This window comes from Panthera uncia, chromosome D2 (assembly GCF_023721935.1).
Source record: "Panthera uncia isolate 11264 chromosome D2, Puncia_PCG_1.0, whole genome shotgun sequence".
NCBI lineage: Eukaryota > Metazoa > Chordata > Mammalia > Carnivora > Felidae > Panthera > Panthera uncia.
In genome coordinates, this window is record NC_064818.1 from 79,903,744 (window position 1) to 79,924,011 (window position 20,268).

A 20,268-nucleotide genomic window follows, 5' to 3' on the forward strand; every position below is an offset into this window, starting at 1 on the left:
GTGGCTCGTGGCCCCTCGAGGGCTGAGGAAAGAGGTTCCACTCCGCACCCAGCTCTGTCTCTTGGCGCACGCTGTGAGTTTATGCCTTTCCCAATCCAGTCCCCCGGGCCACACCCCAGTGAGCTGATTGGTGGTTGTCCCCCTTTGCAGGGAACCCAGCCAGGGCACTGTGGGCTTGGGGCTGCTGACATGCTGGCCTCCGCATATTCTGAGCAAGATTTTTTTTTTTTTTTTTTTAATTTTTTTTTTAACGTTTATTTATTTTTGAGACAGAGAGAGACAGAGCATGAATGGGGGAGGGTCACAGAGAGAAGGAGACACAGAATCTGAAACAGGCTCCAGGCTCTGAGCTGTCGGCACAGAGCCCGACGCGGGGCTCGAACCCACGGACCGTGAGATCATGACCTGAGCTGAAGTCGGACGCTCAACCGACTGAGCCACCCAGGCGCCCCTGAGCAAGATTTTTTAAAAAGAACCAGTTTGGGGGCACCTGGGTGGCCTAGCCAGTTTAGCCTCTGACTTTGGCTCAGGTCATGATCTCACGGTCTGTGAGTTCGAGCTCCACGTTGGGCTCTGGGCTGACAGCTCGAAGCCTGGAGCCTGCTTCAGATTCTGTGTCTCCCTCTCTCTCTCTGCCCGTCCCCACCATGTCTCTGTCTCTCTCAAACATAAACATTAAAATAGGGGCGCCTGGATGGCTCAGTTGGTTGAGCGTCCAATTTCGGCTCATCATGATCTTGCGGTTCGTGGGTTCAAGCCCTGCATCGGGCTCTGTGCTGACAGCTCGGAGCCTGGAGCCTGCTTTAGATTCTGTGTCTCCCTCTCTCTCCGCCCCACCCCTGCTTGTGCTCTGCCTGTCTCTGTCTTTCAAAAATGAATAAACATTAAACAAATTAAAAGAAAACATTAAAATTAAAAAAAAACATTCTGGGGTGCTTGGGTGGCTCAGTTGGTTGAATGTCTGACTCTTGATTTTGGCTCGGGTCACGGTCTCACGTTTCATGGGACTGAGCCCGGTGTTGGGCTCTGTGCTGACAGCTCAGAGCCTGCTTGGGATTCTCTCTCTCCTTCTCTCTGTCCTAGCCCCACTCATCCTCTCTCTCTCAAAATAAATAAGCATTAAAAAAAGTTAACGAACCAACTTTTAAAAAATAATATAAGTAAGACAAAAAAGAAAGAAAAAAACCTCAAATGCCTCCCATTTCCGTTATCCTGAATTCTATGATCTGGCAAATTATTCTACTCAATATTTAGCACTTTATATAGGACTTTATAAATGAAAGTTTACTCTGGATATAGAGTCACGTTTGAGAGTTTTGCATGTTAAAGAGGGTCTCCAGGCCAGTGTTTGCCCAAGTCATGTGCTGTCCTGCCCCGTTACTGGTGGCCATGTTGGCCACCGTCTGTTGAGCACCAGCGATGTGTTTGGGACTGTGCTGAGCGTATCACGCACGCATCATCCTTCCGTTCTGCCAACAGTCTCTGGACGCAGGCGCTATTCACCGGCACGTTTTACCGACGAGAACTAGCGACAGGAAATGCCATCTTCCTATGTTCACATGGCAAATGGTGGAGGCGTGCTTTGCCCGCAGTCCGCTTGGCCCAGGAACCTGTGTCCGCGTCCCCTGTACGGCTCTGCCCCCTGACGGCTCTGCCCCCTGTGCACCATGCAGGCGTGGGTTGTCTCACCTGCAGCCGGGACCTTCCATCCTGGAGGTGTCTTTCTGTAGATGAGACTCGACCGGCACGCTCCGTCCTCCGCGCGGCAGCCCCCCACCTTCCCTGTCTTCAGCTCTACGTCTCGGGCAGCTCTTGAACACCGGCTCCTCCCACCTGGAAGAGACCTGACTGCAGTCAGGGGAAGCGAAGCCTTTTGCCGAAAGCAGGGCCGGAAACCAAAACACTTGAGGTTCTTGACAAATAACCAGTATTAGAAACGGGCAAAGCTAGTCTTTGGTCGGGAAAGTTAGAGCCGGCGGCAGCCTGGACCTCAGAGTCCCTGCCTCTCCTGGCTGTCTCATCAAACTGGAGTGGATTTCCCTTGGCCGAGCGTGGGGATTTCTGTGGGTCCAACGCAAAGAGGTAGAGTGTCTCTTGAGAACTAAGAGGTGATTTTATTCAGGGCTCTGTCAGTCGGGGCGTCATGGAGCGTCTGCCGCGTCTAGGAGCCTCGGCAGGGCCTGAGGGAGCCCAGAGAGAAGGGACAGCCCCGCCATGCCTGTGGGGCTCTGGTCTGGGGGGACACAGACACGCCAAGCTTCTGTTACAGCCCAGAGCAGGAGTGTCTCCAGACACCGAACCCGGAATCCACGGGTCTTGAAGAAAATGATGTCTAAGCGCAGGGCTGAGGACTAATCAGGGGCTAACTCTTGAGTGTTTTGGGGCAACAGCTGGAGTGGTGGACGGGGGGGCCCGGGAAGAAGGGACGTGCGTGCACAGGCCTGTCGGCTGGCAGAGGGAGGGCCTGGCACGTGGGGGAAACCGGAAGAGACCGAGTCCTGCAGGTGGAGGTGGAGGCCGCTGAGTGGGGACACCGGGGAGGAAGGGCCAGGGCCCCTGAGGGTGCTGGGCGGTTGGGCGATGCCACCGCAGTATCCGTAGATTCTGACCCAGGTGTGAGCCGGAGGGGTCGGGTGTTAGCCAGGACAGTGCCAGAGACACGAGTGGCTGGGACCAGGGAGTAGAACCTGTAGAAGGGGAGAAGGTCGTAGGACCAGGGGCGCCTCAATGTGAGGATACCGCCGTGCTCTGTGGTTGGTCGGAAGTGCTGTGAAGCAGAGGGAGCATCCCGGGGAGGCTGTGACCTGGGGACTCTGCCGTGTGGTGCCCTGAGCCGAGGTGCCCCGGCAAGGTAGGGTGGCGGGCGTGACAGGTGGGGCCTGCAGCGTCTGCGGGATGGCCGTGTGCAGGAGTGCGGTGGCCACTGTGTGTGTGGGTGTGACGCTCAGGAGAAAGGTGAGCCCGGACAGTTGGCACTAGGATTCCGTGGCTTGGCAGAAGGTGGGGTTTTGAGGGGTATGTGGAGGAAGGAGAAAGGTCTAGAATGGACACCCACCTTGAAGAGATGGTGGGGACAGGGCCCCGCACAGAGAGAGCTGGGGAGGCGCGAGTGCCCAGGAAGGCGGAGGCCCTGGGGGTGAGGCCATGGATGCCGCAGCAGGCGAGGGGTCGCAGCAGTATCATGGGAAGGGTCACCTGAGAAGCGGCCTGAAGCCCCTGTGGCCTTGGCAGGAATGGAGACGAGGTGGGGCGGAGGCCGGGCTGCGAGGGCAGAGGTGAGAGAGGGCCGGGCAGCGGGCACCTTGTAGGCCTGGGCGCTGCCTGTGCACGAGAGGCGGGAGGTGCCTGGGGCTCTCCGGGCACTTATCATGAGAGACCCACGTGGGCTCACCTGCGGAGGGAAGAGGAACCAGCTGGGGTGAGGACTGGGTCTCCTGGAGGGAGAAGGGGAGACCGAGGGGGCCTCTTGCTGAGCCCAGGGGCAGGATTCGGTCCGTTGGAGGCAGGCACCCCGCCTCTTCTGCCTGGACAGATGGACTCCTGAGGCTCTGCTCTTTCTCCTGGCGGCTTTTGTGTTTCTCTGAAGTAGGAGGTGAGATGGGTGAGGCGGGGTGGGGTGGGGGGGTGTCCCAGGCTTGAGGAGAAATAGCCTCGGGGGAAGGCGGAGAGTGAACAGGGATAGGCACCAGGTGCACATGCTGGTCCCTTTCTCCTTGTTCCCTCTGTCCTTTGTTACTTAATCCGGGGCTGAAGGCCAGTGGGTGGTACATCTCTGTTCTTTCCAAACGCCACGAACCATAAGATACACTCCGTAGGATCTCGGTCTGTTAGGCAGAATTCTGCGCTGGACAGCATTTTGGATCCCGGTGGGTGTGCGCCCCTCTCCGTGGGCGTTGCTGTGACCTCGGGTTGTGGGGGGCAGCCCTGGGGAGCCCCAGCCCCGCTCTGGCGCTCAGCCTGCCTGGTTAACGCAGCCCCAGGGCGGTAAGTGGAAGGTGACCATGAAGACCTGTCTTACTTGTCACTGTCTATGTCGTCCTCCTCGAGAAATGGAATTTATCAAGTTGCTGCCGGGAGGGTTTGCTTTGTTGGTGGAGGATAAAATGCAGGAAGCTCATGCGTTTCTCCCCTCGGGACGCCACAAAGTAAACCAGACACCTTAGGGCCCTAGCAGTCAGCCTGTGCAAACGCCTGTTTATGACGCCTCTCGGTGAATATTTTGTTTTTAGTTTCTCAAAGCGGCACTGAGGTAGTTGAGGCAGAACTCTTGAGACCAGAATGAAATTGTTTCTGTTTGATGCTCTTTTCAAAAGTTGAATTCCAGAGGAGCTGGTTGAGATCCCTTGATGCGGCTGGTGGTGAAGGACAGGGTTCACACCGAGAAGATTAGCCTCGGAGATTCTCTAGTGCACTGCCTTCCGGTCCTGTCTCATCTGGACCGTGGAGTGCCGAGAGGAGTGCTGACAGTTGAGTGTGCTGGCTTCACGCTCACCGTGGACTTGCACGGCCTCACTCCAGATCCCAGCGGTGTGAATCTGGACACGTGACTTCCCTGGATGCCTCTACTTTCTCGTCTGTGAAAGGGGATAACAGATCTTGCCCACACGTCGTCCTGAGGATGTACTGTGTCAGTAGAGTTGAGCACTTACGTGAGTCTCAGGCACGTACAGAATATTCCCAGGCTACAGATTAAGAAACTCGAACTCATTTGAAGTGACTGGAATCCGACCACTTACCTCTTAGGGTAGCAGTGTTGAGATTCAGGAACATTCTCTCAGGTGTTTCTCATGCCTGTCTGTCCAGGTAATATGCTTTTATTCGTTTTGAAAAGTAAGGTGCGGTTTGCATACAGTTGTATAGTAGACTGGATCAACCCCATCCCCCAGTGTAGACTAGCCCTGCCCCCCCTTTCCACCCACTGAGGTGTTCTCCATCCCTCTAGGTGTGCCTTTTCTGGACTGTTTTAAAAGTGGAATCACGTGCTGCGTAGCCTTTTGGTTTTCCTTCTCAGAGTGCATTTGAGATGCATCCACGTCGTGTGTATCAGGGGCTCGACTTCTCTCTCTTGTTACCCAGTGGTGTTCCATTGCATGGATTCACCTCTTGAGGGAGGGCACTGTGAGTTGTTTCTAGCTCTTGATGCTTACCTATAAAGCTACTGTAAACATTCCCGCGCAGGGTTTTGTGTGAGCGTGAAGTTTCATTTCTTGGGGTCGGGACTCGAGTACAGTTGCTGGGTTGGACGGAGAGTGCGTGTCTGACCTCGTGAGAACCTGCCACGTGCTTTTCCACAGTTGCTGACCTGGTTTTGCATGTAGCCCAGCAGCATATGCAATGGCACTTGGTATTGTCAGGCGTGCGCGTGCGTGTGTGTGTGTGTGTGTGTGCGCGTGTGTGTGCGCGCGCGCGTGTGTGTGTGTGTGCGTGTGTGTGTGTGTGTGTCTGTGTGTGTGTGTCTGTGTGTGTGTGTTTCAGCGATTCTAGTAGGTGGTAATGATATTTCACTGTGGTTTTAATTTGCATTTCCCTGGTGACTGGTGATGTTGAGCATCTTTTCAAGTGCTTTTGTGCCATCCATATAGCATCTTTGGAAAAGTGTCTTTTCAAATCTTTGGCCTATTTGGGGGGTAGACTTTTTTTTCATGATTGAGTTTTAAGTGTTCTTTGTTTGTGCTGGATTCGGATCCTGATCAGATATGCGATCCGCAATTAGTTTCTCCCGGAGTGTGACTCATCTTTCATTATCTTAGCATTGCGTTTTACAGAGCAGAAGTTTTTATTTTGGTGAACTTTAGTTTTTCTTTTTCTTTTCTTTGGCTTTCATTTTTTTAATGTTCTTGAGAGAGAGGAGTGCGAGTGGGGGAGGGGCAGAGAGAGAGGGAGACACAGAATCCAAAACAGGCTCCAGGCTCTGAGCTGTCAGCACAGATGTGGGGCTTGAACCCACGAACTGTGAGATCGTGACCTGAGCTGAAGTTGGACGCTTAACCGACTGAGCCACCCAGGCGCCCCGCTTTTTCGTTCATAGATTGTGCTTTTGGTGTCCTTTCTAAGTGCCTTCTAGACGTTGTGTAGTTTTAAGTTTTATGTTTGAGATTTATGATACATTTAAAGTTCATTTTTGTATAGGGTGTGAGGTGTGGGATGAGTTTCATTTGGTGCTGAGGGGGAGGTGCTTGTGTTCTTTGTTGCACATCGGCTGACCATATATATTCAGTGTAGTATGTTAAAGTGGGCTTTTGCTGTTAAAGACCAAAATTCAACTGAGTAAATTTGAAGAGCTAATTGGCTTTATTCTGCAATTTGTGAATCGGGCAGCAACCCATCTAGCAAGTAAAAAGGAGCCCTGAAGAGCTGTACAAAATGAGACTTTTATAGGCAAAAGGAAAGAGCAGCCTTCCTTGATCTTTCTCTGAGGGATGGAAAGGGTCTAACAGGTGGATAGCCTCTATTGTGCTGACCAGGAAATTTCAGATTGACTAGTTTAAGATTATATTCCTGGGAGAGGCCAAAACTGCAGTTAGTTTAGGTATGAATTCTTGGTGCTGACATGGGGCTTACTTAGCACAAGTGACTCCATTTTGACTTTATTTTTTTTTTTTAAACACTACCTTTTTGCTTTCGGAAAATAATGCTAACAATTGTTTGTGCCTTAAGTGTAGTATTTCCCAGTGTTTAAAGTGTTACCCTCTTCTCTTTTCATTTTATTTTGAACTTTAATGCCACCTCAGGATGTGCTTGGCATGCGTATTATTTCCCCCATTTCATTCTGGGAGGTGGAGCCCAGCCCGGTACAAGGAGTTACATAGAGTCACAGAGAGAGGTGGGGCAACCACGGTCAGACTGAAAATCCAAGAACTTTTCCCGTCAGGTCACAGCTGAGGGGGCTAAGGCTCTGGCTTCCCACTGAACTGAATTGTACTTCTCTCTTCAGCTCTAGCTGTGTGACTGGGGGCAAAGTAATTGACATCTCCACTGGCAGTTTGCTTGCTGTCCAACACAGCCAGCTCCCTGTCGGAGCTCCGGTGGAATTAAGGATAAAATATACAAAGGTTCTAGCACAGCACATAGCATGTGGTAGCGTCTGTCACGATTACTATCACTCTGGTTTTTGAGAGCGTGGCTTTTCCAGAAGATAAAAAATATGAATACAAGAGATAAGGTTACTGAAGGAAAAGAAATAAAGATTCCTAATTAAGGGATACGCAGATATACAGAAAACAGTTTTGGAACGGAACAAAGGCAGTCATTTTAAATGTTGAATATGATGGATTTGCAGTGATTTGAATGATAGAGCATTCTTCTGGGGGACACGCGTCTTCATTTGCCATAGCTTCGTGAGGGTGAAGGAGGAAATCGTGCAAAAGCTGCACACGGTATAGGCGTTTTGTCGGCAGGCAATAAATGTTGGCCTCTGTTAAATTATTATGTGCCAAGATACCCATGTGACAGATCACCACTGTTGGTGGATTAGACGTGTTTGCTCTGTTTTTGTTGTGTTCGACCATCTCCTCTCTTCACCTAGAAAGTGATCTTTCTCCTCTTGGGATGTCTGTGGTTCTTCAGAGTAATTACAGATTCGTATTAACCTTTGCCAAACTCCGCAAGGCTCAGCAGTCTTTGCTCTTGGTTTGCAGGGGGCAGCGTTGAAATACTTGCCAACCATTGTCAACGATGTGAAATTGGTGTTCGATCCCAAAGAGCTCAGGTAAGGAAGCACCCAAGGTGCGGTCTTCCCGCGTCCTTCATCTTGCCCCCCTTTCTGTGCATTGAAGTTATGGGAGCCTCGAGGTTCAGTCTCATGTTGCCAGAGGTCAGTGCCCTGGATCATTCTAGAACAGATGCTGGTCATGATGTCTGTGACACTTCCCTAATTATGACTTTACATGGAAAAGACATCATCCATCACCCCACAGAGTATTTTGTTTAGAAGATTGTTTGCAGCCCAATGGGTAGATCATATAGATTTGGCTTTTTCTATTCTTTTGAATTTGAATTTCACTGTGGTGGTTGGGCTTTGGCTGTGTTTTCAGCCCCTAAAATACCTGACACAGGAGGTTTTCTATTTGCTGCCCCACCCTGCCCAACACACTCGGCTTCTTTGTGAGCTCTTAACTGAGGGCTGGGTGTCGTCACCTAAGATAATATCAACCAAATCAAACCGAACCTCAAGGAAGCTGGTTGTTGGGCTTTCAGACCAAGGAGTGAGGCTGGGACCTAATCCTTCCTTTTTCCACCTGTGTTTCCTGCCCAATCCTACGTGTGCCTGCGTTCTACAAGACTGTTGTGAGCCACTGGGACACGCAGCCTTTTTAACCCCAGACATCTAAAGCACAGCCCTTGTCTGCTTTTGATTTCGGTTTTGATTTAACATTTGACACTGTAAACTACCTGCAGGGGATTGGCATCGTTTTTAGCAGCCCCGAATGCCCCTCTAAACGTGAGTCAAGGTCCGTGTGTCCCCTGAGTGGTTACACTGAGTAAAAAATGGTCACCCTTTCCGTTCTTTATATCCACGGTAGGTTACTCATGCCCGGGCAGTGAGGGGCCGGGGTCTTTCCGGGAGGCTTCCTCCACAAATCACCAGGTTTCTGGTGTGCCTAGGATTCAGCGTCCTGCACGGACACCTTTATTTCCTGCTCCCACACACTGAAAACACTGCTCACAGCTTAGCATATTCCCTAAACGAGAAAAGGAGTGAAGGGGCCCACTGGCAGCACGTCTGCCCTGGGTCTTTGGATGGTCCTGTCCCTGCAGCACAGACGGTATCAGCAGCCCCTGGGGACTTGTTAGAAAAATGACGACTCTTGGGGTCCTTCCCAGATCTTCTGAGTTAGAAATGTGGGGTGGGCCCCAGACATTCGGTTTTAACGAATCTTCCGGGTGCTTCTGGTGAAGATTCTTAGAGCTTCAGATCTAGGGAACAGAGGCAGTGAGGGAGGCTGCGGCTGGATGGGCCATGGCCACGCTCTCAGGCTGTCCTCACGGGGGACGGGGATCAGACCCTAACCCATCAGCAGGGCAGCGTTCACGGTGGGTGCTTGCACCGGTGCTTGGAGATCCAAGGAAGAACCCCCTCTCCAGGGCCAGTCCAGTCTGTTCGTGGTCACTTGGCTCTTTACACATGCCTCTGTGCCTCTTCGACACCGAATCTACAGACTTCTTAAAAAAGAAAAAAAATGACCTTGTAAATCATGTGCGTATTTTTTCCTATTTAGAAAATTGATTCATGTTTCGATGAAACAGAAGAGATCACAGAGAAGAATGAGTGAAACTTAATTCTACTACCTAAAAATAACTAGAAGGATCTGGATTTGCACACATGCACATATATACACATACATAAGTACACATGTATTTCCCTAAAAAATTCAACACAGGTGGGGCGCCTGGGTGGCTCAGTTTGTTAAGCGTCCGACTCTTGATTTTGGCTCAACTCATGATCTCATGGTTCATGAGATCGAGCCGTGTCGGGCTCCGTGCTTTCAGCTTGGGGTTCTCTCTCTCTCCTCTCTCTCTCTGCCCCTCCTCTGCTTGTTCTCTCTCTCTCTCTCTCTCTCTCTCTCTCTCTCTCTCTCTCAAAATAAATCAATAAACATTAGCAAAAAAAAAAAAATGAACAGTTATATTCTTTATTTTACAGTCAGCTTCTGTGCGTAACATCTTGTTTTCTCATATCGTGCGATAGTCTTCTGCAACATACTTTTTTGCAACCTCCATGGTGTTGTATCCTATGCTCCCCCGTCATTTACTGAGGTAGCAACCGTAGGTACTGACATCGATTATGTGCTTTCTCCACACAGAAGAGGCTTTACACGAGCCTTTCCATGCGTTGTTCGTTAATCTTGGGTTCTGTTATTCGCCCACTTTCATGCTAAGTAACTTGTCCATGATAACTTAGCTGGTCGGTGGCAGTACTTTGAGACCAACCTGGGGTTTTAATTACAAAGAACATGCCACTGTGCTATACCGAGGGGTAGTGGATTCTGTTCAGTTTTTATTATTATACAACACACTAGGACAAGTTTTTTGGTAGGTTAATTGTAGTACCTTGTCCTTATTTAGGTCAGTAGGATAACCAGTGAAATGGATTTACCAGGTTTTACATTTTCTCTCTTTTTTTTTCTGTTTCTTTTTTGCATTTTCTTAAAAGATTTTAAACAAATAGTATCCAGTTGTCCTCGAAGAGTCCAAGCAACCGTCTACCAAAGCATGTTGGTGTCTGTCTTCCCAAACTTTGCCAGTACTTGGAATTATTCCTTTACAGAACCTTGCTGATATGACTGGTGAACGGCATTTCTTTGTTACTGACAAGAACCCTCCTTCTAAGACTTCTTCATAGTTTTATTGACTATTTGTAAAACTAAATTAAAAAAAAAATGTTAATTTATTTATTTTGAGAGCGAGCAAGAAAGCATGTGTATGCACAATTCAGGGAGGGGCGGAGAGAGAAGAGAGAGAGAATCTCAAGCAGGCTGTGCACTTTTAGCCCGCAGAGCCAGTGTGGGGCTCAATCCTGTGAACCGTGAGATCGTGACTTGAGCTGAAATCAAGAGTCAGATGCTTAACTGACTGAGCCACCCAGGTGCCCCTGTAAAAGTAAATTTTTAGAAGAATATCTCTAGTGAGATATAATACCTGTACTGTAAAGTTCGCCAGGTTCAGAGTGTTTAATTAAATGGTGTTCAGTGTCTTTACAGAGTTGTGTGACCATCATCATAGTGCAATTTTAGAAGTTTGATCACCCCTGTAAGCTCCTTGGTGCTCATTAACAGTCGTTTTGTGTCCCCACCCCAGCCCTAGGCAACCATGAATCTCCTTTCTGTGTCTATAGGTTGGCCTTTTCCAGGCATTTTATATGGAGGAGATTATACGATATGTGGCCTTTTGTGTCTGGCTCCTTTTACTTGGTGTAATGTTTTCAAGGTTTATCAATACTGTAGCATGGGTCAGAGTTTCATTTCTTGTTATGGATGACTTTTATGGCTATCTTATATGTTGTTTATCCCCTCAGCAGGTGATGGGCATCTGGGTTTTTCCCCTATTAGAGTATTAGGGATAGTGTTGCTATGATTCACGTACAAGGTTTTGTGTTGGATATATATATATATACATATGTATATATATATATTCATTTATCTTGGGTATATATCTGGGAGTAGAAATGCTGGATCATATGGTAACTGTGTTTAACATTTTCAGGAAATGCCAGGCAGTTTTTCAAAGTGGCTGTACTGATTTACATTCCCACCAGCATGATATGGGGGCTCCCATTTCTTCATATTCTGGCCAACACTTTTTGTTGTCTTTCCTTGGGATTCTAGCCATTTGAGTGGATATGAAGCGAAAAACAACATTTTAAAGCATCATTTTGTTGGATGAGATTTTGGCCCATATTGTAGAATGGGCATTATCCAATATTCTAGTAGAGCTTAATGACCATTTAATGACCCTGCATCTAGGTACTGTCTTGAACACAGTGGATCATTTTGCTGTGTATCCCTAAACTCTTTCACTTGTGTTTTTCATTATAGCAAAATGTTTACTGATTTCATCCTAAATGTTCCCATGGGTTTGCTGACCATTCAGAAGCTGTACTGCTTGATTGAAATCATTCACAGTGACCTCTTCACACAGCATGGTGAGTAGAAGCCGGAGAATCATTAAATTGTCACATTATTCATTGTCTGTAGACCTTGTCCCTTCTGAATTCTCTCCTCCATGCCAAAAGGAGTGGAGGTTGCAACCAATTAAAACAGCTCCATTACAAGACAGGAAGATTTAGCCCGTACAAGAGAACGGTAATTGACATACAGCGTAGGTGATAGATCATTGAGAGATGAAGGGAAAACCTTGTAGTTTGTAATTTAGGTCTACACCAAAGCCCTAAGATAATCAGCATACATTGTAGCCTTTAAGACATGTGATCGTCTATCCTGGGGAGGCAATCACCTGCTTCCATTCAGATGATTGCAAAGAAAAATGTCAAGTTTTCTTTAAATTTAGAAATAATGGTTCTGTCTTCTCCTGAACTTTGCTTTCTTTGATAGGGTTTCTTTAAACCCTGCTCAAAGTAATAAGAATTTTAATGATTCCTCAACTCATTTATCCTGAGGAACACCTTATATTTCCTCATGTTATCTCCCTACCCTTTTTATTAATCATTTTCTTTCTATTTGGACAGATTGAATTAATATTTTACACTTGTCAAGCAGTTTTATTGAAGGCCTAAAACCTTTGCCTAATTCCGCAACCTTCCTCATTTATTGGAGGCAAATGTACAGACTGTTGAGTGACATTCTGACTGAGAGGCACGGATTTACACTGTTCTATTTGTGTCCAGACGTTTGGCTGGTCCGTTTATTTTGTTGTCGTCATGTGTGGGGTTTCAGGGACGGTGCAGTCCTGGCCTGGGGTCTCCTCTTGAGCTATTGGCTGCGCTGAGAACTCAGTGCGTGTCCAGATTAGTCCTTCGTACCTTCTGGACTACTGGACCCTATGCTTTCCTGCTGGTTTTAACCTTATTTCTGGACTGAACTTTATAAAGGCACCGGAGTCTACATTTACAGTGAAGACTTATGTTGAGAGAAAATGTTCAGACTTCATTTGAGATCAAGTGTTCTTTGTGAAAGAAAACACCAAACCAACGAATGAGTGGGTTTCTGTAGCCTTCCACATGTCTCTCTGTGGGCCACACGCCCGTTTCTCACTTGGGCAAATGAAAATCAGGTCTGTCGCCCTTGTTTGGGATTCAAAGCACATGAATCTCCTTTATTTAGACACTCATCTCGACTGTCCATTCTTCAGGGTCTCACTGGAGGGCTGGGTCTTGAATTATTCACATCCTCCAGGTGTCTTCTAAAGCTTGGTGAAATATGGCCTTCAAGGAAGGCTTGAGGGTGGGGGTGATGGGTGGGGACGCCTGCTTTGTTTTCCTTCCACACTGACTACACTTTACACCCAGAAGTTTTCTATTTGGATCATATTAGGGAGGTTACTGACGTCCCTTCTCCTGACCATCCAGCCTGAAGACAGACAGACAGACACACACACACACACACACACGCACACACACACACTGCCGCCATCACCACCACTGAGGTAAACCAGTTCACTGAATTACCAATTAACGTTAGTAACAATCGTCAACAATTGATTGTACTTGACTTCTGTTGACTGTTGATACAGGGAAGACTTTCTTCCCTCTAATTCGTAATTTCTATCACAGAACTTTTTCTGCATATCCCTTGGCTCTCTTTGGATAAGGACCTGAAACATAAATGGTTCAATCAAAAACCTTTAAAATGGGAATTCTTTTAAGAATACATTTCAAGGGGGGCGCCTGGGTGGCTCAGTCGGTTAAGCGGCCGACTTCGGCTCAGGTCATGATCTCACAGTCCGTGAGTTTGAGCCCCGCGTCGGGCTCTGTGCTGACAGCTCAGAGCCTGGAGCCTGTTTCAGATTCTGTGTCTCCCTCTCTCTGACCCTCCCCCGTTCATGCTCTGTCTCTCTCTGTCTCAAAAATAAATAAACGTTAAAATTTTTTTTTTTAAAAAAAGAATACATTTCAAGGGAATGTTTTCTTCTATTGGAACTTAGCTAGTAGAAAGCTTGAAGGGGCTCTTCTTTATTTTTGGTAATTGTGTCAGCCTAGGTGTTTGGTAATTGTGTTTCTCTTCTTTACTGTGCCCTGTTTCTGTTTTCACTCTTGTTCCGTAAGTCTTTTATCACAGACTGCCTCAAGTCCTGTTTTGGAAGCCTTTGCAGCATGCAATTAATTATTAACCTAGAATCTTTTTAAGTACAAAGTTAGGAACTTAATTTTCGTAGCAGGTTGCACCCGACATAGAAAATGAGGTTGAGCGAAACGTGCGAATCTGGAATTGTCGTGCGCCACATGAGCCACAGTTAAGCCGAAGCCTCGTGCCTTAGAAGTGGCTCCCCAGCTCCCCAGTCCGTAGACCTTGTTTAAGCCACCATTGGCAATCCAAACACCCTCCCTGATGCTCATGGGCTGTCCCCAAAGTGTTTCAGAATGTGTCGTCCAATGTGAAAAAGGCCCTTCTTGGGGGAGCCTGGGTGGCTTAGTCTGTTAAGCATCTGACTTCAGCTCAGGTCGTGATCTTACAGTCCATGATTTCAAGCCCCGCGTCAAGGCTCTGTGCTGACGGCTCAGAGCCTGGAGCCTTCTTCTCATTCTGTGTCTCCCTCTCTCTCTGCCCCTTCCCTGCTTGTTCTCTCTGTCTCTCTCTCTCTCAAAAAGGCATAAATAAACATTGACAAAAAAGAAAAAAAAAAGAGGGCTCGCTTACAGGCTTTGAGTGTTAAGAATCTTTCTGAAAAGATTCTTCGCCAAGATCACCTGGATTTTCCTCATCTGCGAGCTCCCAGCTTCTTCAGAGCAGACCTGTAGCCGCCTTACATCCTCGTCAGGAAAGACTTACGGGTGGAAGTCTTCCGGTTGGTCTGTTCTTACAAAGATGGCATTACTTTTGCAAGATACTGTGTGCCACGTTTGGCATAAACAGTTAAAGCCAAAGTATTTTTTGATGAGATATGATGGCCCTGATTTTCCTGCTTTGTTCCGCTTCTTGTTAATTTGTAACAATGGTCTTTGTCTGTGTGGGCTTCCTGGTCCCAGTGGAACCGGCCAGACCAACTTCCCACGGGTCCAGAGTTCTAGAACTGGGTGTAACTAGAGTTAGCCGGACAGGTCCCTGGGTGTGCTAGCCCTTTGGAAACATTCTGTTGGGGATGTGGTCAGAGTGCACCGCTGTGTGGCTCCACCAGGTTTCCCGGTGGGGGCTCCACGGCGTGTGTTTGCTCACCAGCGTGTGTGTTGACTCTGTTGCTTTGCTCTGAAACACCGCTTTCCTCCTCCCCCCCGATAGCACATACGTTCCATGGTTGTAAGAGTCCCCCTTCGTTGGGAGCGACCAGCTGATCCGCGTATAGCAAGGCCCGCAGTGAATACTGCCACTAGAATTGCTTCTCTGCACAGAGGCCTTCCTGGGCCACGTGTGGGTCCCGGGAGACGGAGGCTCACGGTGCCCCGTTGTTTCAGTCTTGCTTCCCCAGCTGCTGCTTCTCTGTCCTGTAAAGGACACGGAGACTGAGGACACACCCAGCTGAGTCTGCTAGACTCTAGCAGGAGATGTGTCTTTTGGCAAAGAGGGTTGTTTGGCCCCAACCGGTGTGGACGCAGCAGCTGCCGTCACGGCCACTGCCCACTCCCAGGTGCCCCGGCTGCAGTGCTCCCTCTGGGTCGGGGCCTCGCGGCTCCTGCTGTTTCTGCAGCTACCACCCTGGTGGAAGGAAATGGGAGGTCTTCACAGAGCTGGCCCTCCCACCGCCCGTTTCCCGTTGCTTCGTGGCTCGTTGGCAGAATCCGGGACATAGTCTGCATTACAGTCGTAAGAGTGGCTGTGGATTTGTTCTGACTTCTGTACGGGGGAGACACTGCTCACCATGTCGAGATCTCCCCCAAGTATAAGAAGGCTCTTCAGGAGCTGTAGTCCACACTACATGTGTCCACACCGAAGGCCATGGCGGGGGTCTGCCACACGGTCGGCTGAGAAAGCCAGTGCTGCACCAGGCCCTCTGGAGACTCGACTCCTCCCAGCGCACGGCTGCATGTCAACACCATCGGCCTTTACTCTGAGTGCACGGCTCTCTCCTTTAACTTTGATTTGCAAAACCATGAATGATGGTTTGCATCATTTCTCCTACAAACGCTTTTACTTCCTCATTAATAACGAACTGTGGATTTCTGAAGGCCTGTCTGTGATGAGGGTGGGCGGTCTGCAAGAGGGCTCAGTGTGTGGGCTTTCTGATGAGACCGCTCAGGTTCAAATCCTGCCTCTCCTGCCTGCTAACTCAGGGACTTTCGAGAAGTGACGTGGCTTCAGCTTCCTCCCCTGCTTTGCTCTTGTTGCCTAAATCATACCCTCTGAAGATGAAAGTGTGCATGGTGCTGAGTTGACCTCTCACATTTAAGGCACAACCGACGTTAGCCGTGTCTGTCGTGTTTGTGGAGGGTTCAGTCGAAAAATGGCAGATGAGATCCTGCCCTCATGGGGGAGGGTAATCATCATGTCAAATATGAGCCAAGAGTCAGTAGAGCTGGACCAACAAAAAATCAAGAGGGACTACAGAGAGCTTGCTCTGAGAGGTGCTCCAACGCCCCTGCATGGAACACCCCCAGCCGCTCTCCTCCAGGCCTGCTTCTGCCACTCTCCACTGTGGGAAATCAGTGCCCATTTTTCTTCTTGGCTTTTTTGTTATCTGTGGTCTTTCCCTAGAGTGAGAGCTCCCCGAGCATGGCCTGCTTGTTCATGCTGTTACTGCCCAATCGCCGGCTCCTAGGACAGTGCCTGGCCCCGGGCGCACCTGCAGTGCGTATTTATTGCCTGAACAGAAACGGACATGAATATCCCAATCGTGCGCTTCTTTTCTCAGGGAGCAGCACAGAGAAGGAAGCATGACCAGCTGCATACATTTGCATTTCACTCGGTGTAGGGGGAGGAGAGGTTTTGTGTTTGCTCGGGGAAGCTGGCTGTCTCTGCTAGCCTTGGCTCTGCATGGATTGATCATGGAGCAGGAAGGAGTTGTCTTGAGGACGAGTAACATCGGGAGACATGGGAAAGGAAGACTCGTGAGTGACTGAAGATGTAGAGGGTCATCTGTGAGCAGTTTTGTAAAATGAAGATCACCTGTTTTGCTTCTGATTTAGCACTTCGTCGGTTCTGTGGAAATGGGAGGTGGGGGAAGGGACACCTCAACTCTGCTTCTGGATTCAAGATAGCTTTTTGTTCGCGTTATAGAAATGCTTAGTCCTGTAGAAGCACGGAGAGAAGAGGGTCACAAACGCCTGTGTGCACTCCTCACTGGGCTTCCAAAGGTCTCAAGTCCCGTTCAGTCTTGTTTTTGTCTCTGTGCTCCTCCCCCACATATTCTGAGGCAAATCCCGGCCACCATAGCATGTCATTAGGATGTCTTTTTCAAAAGCATGGTGGTATTCAGAGAGCAAATGACTTTGTTTTGGGAAAGGCAGGGTGTGCAGACGGGCTGGTTCCCGGGCCGGTGTCTCAACTCCACCTTGGATGTCCCCACTCCTGCTCCCGCGTGGAGGCGAAGGGCGTCGGACTCCTCAGCATGCTGTGCACGGGAGTCAATGAATGGGCAGTAATGGCTTCCAAGCGTTGTCTCGCGATGTGACTTGACTACTTGAAAGCTGGTTAAATAGATTATGTGCTTCACAAAAAGATGACTCTTGCATATAATCTGTGGTGTGGAGTGAGCAGATTTTCAAAGCAAGATACAAAGAGACGGAAAGGTCAGAGCTTCATAATTTGTGCATTTGTAGCTTTGTTCCCCTGTGATTACATTGTTGCCCACATATCTGACAAAAGCTGTGAAAATTAAAGCTTCAATCCTATTATAGAAATGAAAAGTTTCGATGTAATTAAATTAAAATAAACACTAAGACACCAAGGTTTGGGATTTCTGCTCACAAAAATGTTTTACATTAATGTTAAAGCGGTGAGGAAAAAAGGAATCAACCAGATAGCATTAACTTTCAAATTAGTCAAGAGCATTGGACGTATTTGCAAGGTGCCTTTGTGTTAAGGTGAGGGAGCTTCTGAATGCACGCCCTTACCCACATGGGTTCCTCTCCACCGTGGATCTGAGCCAGAGACCTTTGGGAAAGTTCATTCCAATTATCACCACATCATTTTCTTCATCTTTCAGGAGCTAGCCCTTCCATATTCCCATATTGAAAGCGACCAAACCAATGGAGAGATTTTCTTTAGAGTTTACTGTGAATTTACCATTGTGTCTTAAATTCGTTTTTAGAGGGTAGTGCAAGATTGGAAGAGTAAAGATTTAAAGATTTAGTGGAAAGATAATCCCCTTATGGTCTTGAGAGTAGTTTAATACTCTTGCTGGATTATGTTGTTTTGAGCTCTCTATTCACTGGCACCCCTCTGTTTGTTTTTCATTTTGGGGTTTGTTTTTTCCCCCTGATGGTTGGAATCTGGTAGTGAGTAGGAATGGGAAACGTGCCAGTCCCTTATTTTCTGGCCATTCCCATGGCTGTTTCTTTCAATATAGTGAACAGGCTCCTTTTAGACAGTGTTCATCAGCCTCATAAAACTTCATTTGTGTTTCATTTTTGAACAATACAGCGCTTCTTCAAAATGTAGGCCTAAAGAACTTAAATTATCTTCCTCATTCTTATTTTCAAGGTGAATGATTCTTCCAGTTATCAAGCAGAGTGAAACTCTCCTTTTTAATAGTAGAAACATTAGTTACAGCAGCCCTTTGAAATCTGAGGGCAAAGGCTCAGATACCTGTTGGGACCAGCTATTAGGAAATATTGAAGTCAGATTTCTAGACTATTTTTGTTGTGATTAATCCCAGTTATAAAATTCATATTTCTTAAAACCATTCTATTAATCAATTTCTTTTGCCTTAAATTGTAGAAAGAATAGCTGTGTGTTTGATATAGATTTATAATAAAATATACCTTCTTAATGCTTTTGATCCATAAACAAAAAATCTCTTGAGCTTCTCCACGTGGAAAATGGAGAGATATTTCTCTTTATTGAAGGGATCTTAAACCCAGAGCTACTCTATAGTAGTTTTGTTAACTTGAGGGATATTGTACAGAAAGAAAAATTGGGGTTGTGGCTATCATGTACCATAGTCACATAAACGTACCACGCATAGAGCAGTCCAGAATACTTAACTAGGTAGTTGTGCTGCCTGACTTCTAAGGAATGTTACTGGCTTTGAACCCCAAAGACTGGTTTTTGAAATAATAGTGGAATGTGAAATCATTTTCTCCTCTTCTGTTTTTGAGAATATTTTAATCTTTATCTGTAAAGATTTGTAAAGATCTGTAAAGATCTGTACAGATTTGTAAAAATCTGTAAAGATTATACATTTTTCATATCTCATTCTATATATCACTGTGTATCATTCATTATATGAGCATTTGAAAAGACTGTTTGTTAAAACAGCACAACCTAGGAGGGTCAACTCAATTTCTTAATTATAATTCGCTGAACACCTACCATGTGCTCAGCACTGTTGGATAGCAAGTTTGATTCCTCTGAGAGGCTTCAGAGCCATCAGCTTAAAAATGTATAATTGGAAAAGAGTAATTCTCCTAATTTACAGATAAGGAAGGGCCCAGGAGTTAAACCACAAATCCTAATCTGTAAGCAAAATCCCAGTCAGGGAGCTGTCCACCACTCTGGTCCTGATTAAGGGGTTGTCTTATTAAAAATCCATCACCCACTCAAACTATTTCACACCCATTATATGAGTAATACATTCTGAATACCGAATTTACTTCAGATGCCATATGGAACAAGACAAAACACAAATACATGAATAGATGAACACATAAATAAATATAAACTACGCATAAACAAACAAGTAGAAACGCAGTACTGTGCTTGTGGAATTTTCATACTTTTTTCTTCTTTTTCGCGGTAGGGACTCTTATCTGTGATCAGATTGGTGGTGCCAACAGTTCCTCATGGTGTAGTTGGTCCAACCTTTATCACAGTTGATTCTCTGTCCTGCACCCACCCTCTGAGTGGGCTCCTTTCCCTGTTGTTTGACGTTGGGAACAAGGAGAGCAATCTTAGAAGAGGCTGCCTTGATTGTCCGATATCTAGTAATGCTCACAGAAGGCACCACGATGGCATGCCTCTGAGTCTCTGCAGTTCATGGTTCCTTCCAAGCCCTATGAGATTAGCTCTGTGCCTGTGTGATATGGTACCTACAACAACTTGTCTGTAACAGTTGGAGGAGTCCAGGTCAGCCTGTCCACTCCCAGGTTTTCCTTTAAGACCCCATTTTATTTTTGTTGCGTAAACCCTTCCCTGAGTACATAGACTATCCTTGAGGATGGAGTGGATCAGACCTTACGGTTTCGACACTGTGACTGGTACTTCCAACGTAATCTTTTAACTTTTTCAGCTACTTGTAAATGGGAATCATTTGTGATTTTTCTCTGTTGTTGGTTCTTTCATTCCTTCTGAAAAATTATTAATTACTGCAATACTAATGAATGTTTAACCCCTATTATTAAACTTCTCAAAACTGAGGGATCTAAAATATCTGCTGCCCTATTCCTTCTTCCAAAAAGATGACTTTCTTTCTTTCTTCCTTCCTTTCTTTCTTGCTTTCTTTTCTTTTCTCTTTTCCTTCCTTCCTTCCTTCCTTCCTTCCTTCCTTCCTTCCTTCCTTCCT

The 20,268-nt window shown here is 47.2% G+C and overlaps 1 protein-coding gene across 1 annotated transcript in view; it reads left to right on the forward strand.

The window, feature by feature from the left end:
- The window catches only part of DOCK1 (dedicator of cytokinesis 1), a gene marked incomplete at its 5' end in the record, with an annotated part of 461,308 nt that overhangs the window by 115,929 nt on the left and 325,111 nt on the right, over positions 1-20,268 (forward strand). The window contains 2 exons of the mRNA XM_049646029.1: positions 7,638-7,708; positions 11,535-11,641. Of these exons, the coding sequence (XP_049501986.1) occupies positions 7,638-7,708; positions 11,535-11,641 (178 nt within the window). The remainder of the gene's footprint in view (positions 1-7,637; positions 7,709-11,534; positions 11,642-20,268) is intronic.